General features: G+C 44.6%; 1 protein-coding gene across 1 annotated transcript in view; it reads left to right on the top strand.

Annotated features, from left to right (window-relative positions):
- wtip (WT1 interacting protein) overlaps window positions 1-6,657 on the top strand; it is a 24,126-nt gene that overhangs the window by 2,642 nt on the left and 14,827 nt on the right. Inside the window, exon 2 of the mRNA XM_031846473.1 lies at window positions 6,390-6,491. Coding sequence (XP_031702333.1) covers window positions 6,390-6,491 — 102 coding nt within the window. The remainder of the gene's footprint in view (window positions 1-6,389; window positions 6,492-6,657) is intronic.

The following is a 6,657-nucleotide window of genomic DNA, read 5'->3' as shown; positions in this document are numbered from 1 at the left end:
CACACACACACACACACACACTGTCCTTGCACACTTAAGCCCTCACTGGTGTTGGTCAGATCCCCGCAATGTTGCTTTCAAAGAAAAACCTGCTGCGGTTTAGAGCACGTCTAGAATTCAAAACAGTGACAGTTTTCAGCCGACAAGAGCAAAGTTTTTTTTTTTAGAATAGAGAGAATTCTCCATGGCAACCATTGAACAAATAATAACACTAGCAGCGTGACATGTTATATTTAACTTACTCTCTATTGAGTGCTCACTAAAATTGGAATTCAAAGAAATAGTTCAAAGAGTGTTTTTTTTTTTTTTTAAGGGTTATTTATACGTTTTTGTTCTCTTCGAGATCCGCTTGCGGCCTGCTAAAGCTACATTACCACTAACAGCCCCCTCTGTGGCAGATAAGAGTGGCATTGCAGGGCAATAGTAATTTCTGTCTTGGCAGAGCTAACATTTCCACAGCGCTGCACCTCGCTGAATGGATCCTTCTGTTCGGCCCAGAGCAGACACCCTTCGGTCATTCGGAGCAGTGGGGTCTGGATGTGTTGGACATGCCTCCTAATATCCTCTGATAGACATATTGTGGCCAGTGATTTGTGTTGTTTTTTTTGCCTGATTTCAAGAACTGAACATTGCAGCACATTTGTTTGGGACTGTGAAGCCTGATATATTCAGTCCGCCAGCAAGAACACGGCCACAGAAAGCCCGCTGAGGAAGTTGCTGTCTACCTTTGAATTAGCAGCCAGACAAATGGCTGCAGCCAGAGAACAGTGGCGTGTTTTATAGCCAGTAGTGCACTTGCTCAGAGTGAGGCTGAGACAGCTGTTGATTTGTTCCAGAGAGGCAGGTGAGAGCAGGAGGATGGGAGGAGAGAGAGAGAGAGAGAGAGAGAGAGAGAGAGGAATGCAGTCAGATGCTCTGAGCCCAATAGAGACAGCTCTGTTTCCGTAGCGACAGTGGAGAAATTGACTGCCGGGGCCTTTTTTTTTTTTCGAGGGGGGGGGAGCAACGCCTGCCAGTGTCCCACACTGCCGGCCGGCCCTTGTGTGGCCTGTTTGTTGTTGTGGTGGAGAAGGAGCTGTGAATCAACAGCTGGCCCGATACAGGCCTGCAATTGAAGCAGCAGAGGGAGGGCCCCCCCCCCCAGTACCTCCCCTCCTCTCCACCACCAACGCCACCCGGCCCTGACTCCCCCGCGAAGCCCTTCATTAACCAGCCGGTGGGGAGTCGGGCAACACCAGACACTTGGCACACGATCTTGGCTGGCGGGCCAGACGTAGTTGGTGGGGGTCAAGTCTGATCACCTGCCCAGAATTCTAATGGCAGTAGTCATGCACAGGCCTGACAAACACACTTGCTGACTGACAGCACACAAGCCTGCCCTCTGTATTTACTGTTCATGCACAAATGGCAGCTCGCATGAGATTAGATTTTATTTTTACAAGACATTTGGAAGACTCACTATATGTTTTAAGCCTACATTCTCCTCTGATTTGTCAAACGCTCTCAGATTACAGGAGAAGACCTCTCTCCCGAAATGATGGCGTATCAGGCCTTTGTGCTATAAACGCCATCGGCTTCCCTTTTTCTTTTTTTTCCTCTTTGTTCCTTATTGCAAATTGGGAAGTAAAATACTGCAATCTTTCACATTGCCGTATCAGATGATACGGCAATGATGATTTCAGTAAACAGCTAGTTATCAAATCAAACACCAGCTCCAGAGTTCCCCAAGAAGCACAAAAATATCCATGAATCACCAGGGAAGTCGTTCTTCGAGTGTCTGGAACTCTAAATATGGGATGACGCACTGTGGGCATGATGGGAAGTTAATTGCTTCATTCTTTTCAAGGTCTGCAGCCGTGAGCAAGTGTTTGCTTTCAATACACAGTGCATCACAGCTTTCTATGGTTCCTCTGTTGGCCCAAGTCTCTTTTGTATTCTATATTGTCTTCTTTAGGATAGGTGGGCGGGATCTGCAGATTATACAGTCTGTGGTGATGTTGTTGCTCTGACGTTGTGATTTATTATACAGGATCATGATTACTCCAATAAGACATGCGGGAGTTTTCAAATATTCAGCAGCATTTGGTTCACCCCTCTTTTAAACGCCACCGTCATGGCGTCTTCGGAGCTCGGTTTGATGTTTGGCTGTAAGACCTCAAAGTCACACCTCGTGGTCGTTAAAGTTTCACGAGTCAGGCGGTGCAAACCTTCTTACAACTCGCAGCACGTTCTGTGTTGTTTTCAGTGATGGCAGAATATGAAGTGGCGTGTTTGTAAAACACCGTTACACATTACTTTATTCCATCAGAAAGGTTTTCCTTCGTCTGATCCAGCACATCACGTTTTCCTGACTTTCGTCTCTCCGAAATAACTTAAAATGTACTTTTTTTTGCTTTATACACATGCTGACTCATCTCCTGTTTTCATTTCATCTTCAGACTCATCAGTCTGAGTTTGATGTTGAAAAGCCTTCCCACTAGCATAATAACACGGCCACATATTGATCAGTGGCGCTACTGAAAGGATTGCGGCTTGATCTTAACAGCAGTGTTCAGCCCAAAGGCGCAGGGATGTATATGTGTGTGCATCCAGTGATGCCGTTTTATTTTCAACCCCAGTGAATGCACAACATCCTGTCCTTGCCACATGCACATGTTATGAAATGGGCACATGAGGGATTCGGCATCCTGGTTTCAATGAATGTGAAGCGTGTTTCAGAGATTCCCCTGCTGTCCCGACTGTCTTGCCAACACACTGTTGTATAGATTTGAAGAATCTTTAATATAGTTGCAACCAGAGGGAATAAAGTAATGGAGGTAAATCAACATGACTATAAATAAATCATTCTTCTTTGTTTTAGAGAATCAAAGCCAAAGAGCAGGGCCATAGATTCATTCCGTGGGAAAGAAATGAAACATGTAGCAGCTTAAAACTCTCTCCCTCTCTTATCATGAAGCTAGATAGTTGTGCTTAAGAGTAGACACATGAGAACACACACACACACACACACCTGCTATCTGGGTCCTGATAGATTTGCGTCACGGTCAGAGACTTCAGACAGATGTGTAGAGACTCGGTCGTACCCGGTTGATTTGTGTTAGTGACCGGTGTGTCGAGGCTGCATTGTGCTGTCGGTGTATGCGGGATGACGATACACACAGTCGAGAAATCCATGCATAAAGAACAAAGCAGCGACTAGCACTCGCATCACAAGACCATACCTCACTCCAGCCCAAACACCGGTAACGTTCACAACCCGCGTGGAGTATGACTACATCACAAGAAGCCGGTCCATGTCATCCGTTGTTGTCATTGCAAGTATGCTGTCCTGATGCAGTAACAGAACAGCAACAAGGCCGCATGATGAACACTCACTCGGGTTAATTCTGCGTGCTCACACAAAAGAGGTAGTGTCCAAAAATGTACGAGCTAATCCCATGCAGCAATACAGTAAACGTTAAAGGATTTGGTACAGTGAGATGAGGGGAAAGTAAGGTCTGTAAAGTGGCGGAAAGTGATCAGTAGAGATTAATATAATCCCATATTTATATATCATAATATAATACAATTTTAATAGACTTATTCATTAACAAGCTAATTATAAATGAGCTGTACAACAGTGGCGTGAGCACGTGGTACGATTGGATAGCTTTCATAGAGCTCCTGTGTTTTATACGAAACAGATCATTATAATGTTTCAAAGTGCTTGTGCTGTAGAAAATACAGTTATGTTTGATATAAGAAAGGCATTAAAGGGAATGCCGAATAAACACTTGGTAAATGCTGTGTGGTCACTGTGCAGCGTGTGTAATTTACTTGGCGCAAATGTTCAGTGTGTAGATGATTTTCTTGTAAAAAGGCTACAAGAGGGCATTTTTTATTTACAGTCATGGTCTCATTGAGTCCATACAAAGGTTTCCTATTCACAAAGTGGCCTTATGTCCCCGCGAGGGTCAGTGATGAATAAGAAACCTATGCTGAACCAGACGCAGCCAGGAGGCAAATCGGGAATGACAGAATTTCAAAGAACTGATGTGCAACAGTAAATGCTATTCATTATCGGTGAGCTGGCAGATTGGGTGAATGCTTCTGCTTCAACCGTCTTTGGCCGCGGGGCTGATAAATCCGATGTGTTTATCAGGAGGAATGCTTACTTTTACTGGCTGTGAGATTTCACTGAGACGTTTTTCAAGTCTTTGAATAAGGAATTCATGGAGGTAAAAGAAAGCAGAAGTGTTCTAGCACACACACCTGTGTGTTCTTCTACTTACCATCTTTGACTTTCATCCTGGAGAAATTACTCAGCCAGTCGAGCTCATTTCAGGTTTACTCCTTCATTCTTGTCGCCCGTTGTTTTTCGGTTATCTTCGAGTGAAGTGGTGAGTTCAAGGTTCCACCAGGAAATGCCAATATTTGACTTGGATTCAGATTAATTCATTTGCGCAAGCACTTTGTTGTGAGGTCGAGAGGGAAGTCATGGAACCTTTGGGTGTCCTTTTATCTGTTTCCTACAATGCCACCGGTGCGGTTATGAAAGGGAAGTCATTGCATCAGATAGCCTGGAAATTCTACGATCTACGTCTCCGAAAGTGTGTCCTTGCTCTGAATCCTTCCTGAGTTATGTATTTATTTCAAAAGATACGTCCCAGTAATAATTTGTCTGTGTGAGAGGGGGGGGTGCAGCTCCCTGTTGGGATCTTGTGTCCTGTAGGCACTGTGACCCTGGACTCACCCCACCCAGGCTTTGACCCTGCCCTCCCTGAGGAATGTGACCCCAGTGGAGGTCGTCTTGTGCGTGAGAGTTTGGAGATCGTTAGTCGGCTGCTGCGTCCAAATAGTTTAAAGCCACTGCTTTTTTCTATTTATTTTTATCCCGCTATCTCATTTCCTCACTAAAGCTCATCATACTCTTTGTGTTCAGGTTTAATGTGGAGCACTTGTGTACCTGTGGCTAGCCGGGCATTTCCTCCCTGGGCGTTTCTCATAAACAAGACCACAAAAGTTTGTTTTGTTTGCAAAAGTTTTAATAGTTGTGGTTATTTTACAAGAAAGATTTTTCTTTTTTTTTTCTTTCTGTCCTCCTCTCACTGGTCTGAAGTGGGCGGGCTGAGTGGAAGGAGGGGGGTGTCACTGACTTCTGTGCACCAATCACTGCAACAAATCATAATCTGATTTCAGTCTCTGGGGCTGTTTGTGTATGTTGTTAGCACTGCCTGTCAAATCTGATCAAACACACCCACGCAACCCTGATGACGCTGAGATGATGAGTCATAATGAATGATAACTATTTATGCTATATTTCCGAGCTTTAACTTCTCTTATAGAGAAATACTGAAGAGTTAACGTTGGTTTTTTATTCTGATCTTTTTTTTTTGATATTTAAAGACAACTTTACAAACTTTTTTTGGTGACTTCTGAAAAACTGTGGGGGTCAGTCATGCGCTGAGCGAGTTTGGACTCGAGCGTTTCTAAAATCCTGTTAACAACCCCAAATATACAGTAGTAGGAGTCAGGGGTGAAACAACACCATCCTCATCTGTAAAGCATCCTAAACAGAGTTTAGTTGTACAAGTTGAGTGTCAATTTATACTCAGCAACGACCGATATACTTTTAAACGTCAATTCAGGGGTGTTGCAGTATCTTCAGCGCACCCTGCATGCTCCAGGCAACGAAGAAAAGCACTAAGTTGTTGGAGCACATCGTTGCTGGCCTGCTCTTCCTGACAATCCCCACACGTCCTCTCTGCATATTCTAACACAATCACAAGCTCCTCTGAAGTAGTTGGCCTTCAAACTGTATGATGTAATGCATAGAAATGACGCGGGGAAATGAAATATGACTTATGAGTCAACAATCAACCAGAAATTTGGAGTGTTTTCATAAACCAGATGTGCGCCTGTAAGATGTGAAATGTTATGTTTTTGGCAGTGTGGTTTCAGAGAATTCCTCTGTGTAAGTTGGTCTTCAAAAGCTGCGTATCGAGTAGAGGATGACGGAGAGCAGTGATGACATTTGTAGCAGGTTCATCATTTTTCTTTCTTTTCTTTTCCTGCATAATTCCAGGAATGCACACACGATTCGGCAGTTGTTTTGTTTCATCAGCTTTCCAGCAAAGCTCCGACAAATCTTACAGCATGTCCAGAAATGGTGCAACAGTAGCAGACAATATCTGCACTGGACAGTACAAGCTAGTTCAATATCCGCTCAATTAAAAACAATCTTTAGCATAACATCAGCCATGAAGAAGAGGAGAATCGATATTCTACTTTCATGAAGACAAAGTGCATTTGAATGATTCACCAGGAGATCTTCGGATGCTCTTGTTGCATACAAAGCCCTTTGCTCAGGATACATGACGTCGGCTAACTGACCGCGTGTCTCTTCACAGGTATCTGTGTCAAATGTGGGAAAGGCGTGTATGGAGCCAGCCAAGCCTGCCAGGCCATGGGGAACCTGTATCACACAAACTGCTTCACCTGCTGCTCCTGTGGTAAGTAAAACTCACAGTTAAGTGAAATAACAGTAGAAGCTGGTGCGTCATCGGGTCTGCATTTTGTGGATGCCACGGTGACCTGTCGACATGCATCCGGCATGTGAGCATAGCCATTTACAGTGCCCCCCCCCCCCCCCCCCCCCCCCCCCCCCCCCCCCCCCCC

The sequence above is a fragment of the Anarrhichthys ocellatus genome, unplaced genomic scaffold, assembly GCF_004355925.1.
Source record: "Anarrhichthys ocellatus isolate YVR2014 unplaced genomic scaffold, GSC_Weel_1.0 scaffold6, whole genome shotgun sequence".
Classification (NCBI taxonomy): domain Eukaryota; kingdom Metazoa; phylum Chordata; class Actinopteri; order Perciformes; family Anarhichadidae; genus Anarrhichthys; species Anarrhichthys ocellatus.
Note: the sequence above shows the minus strand (reverse complement) of the source record. Positions and strands in the feature narration are given on the sequence as shown.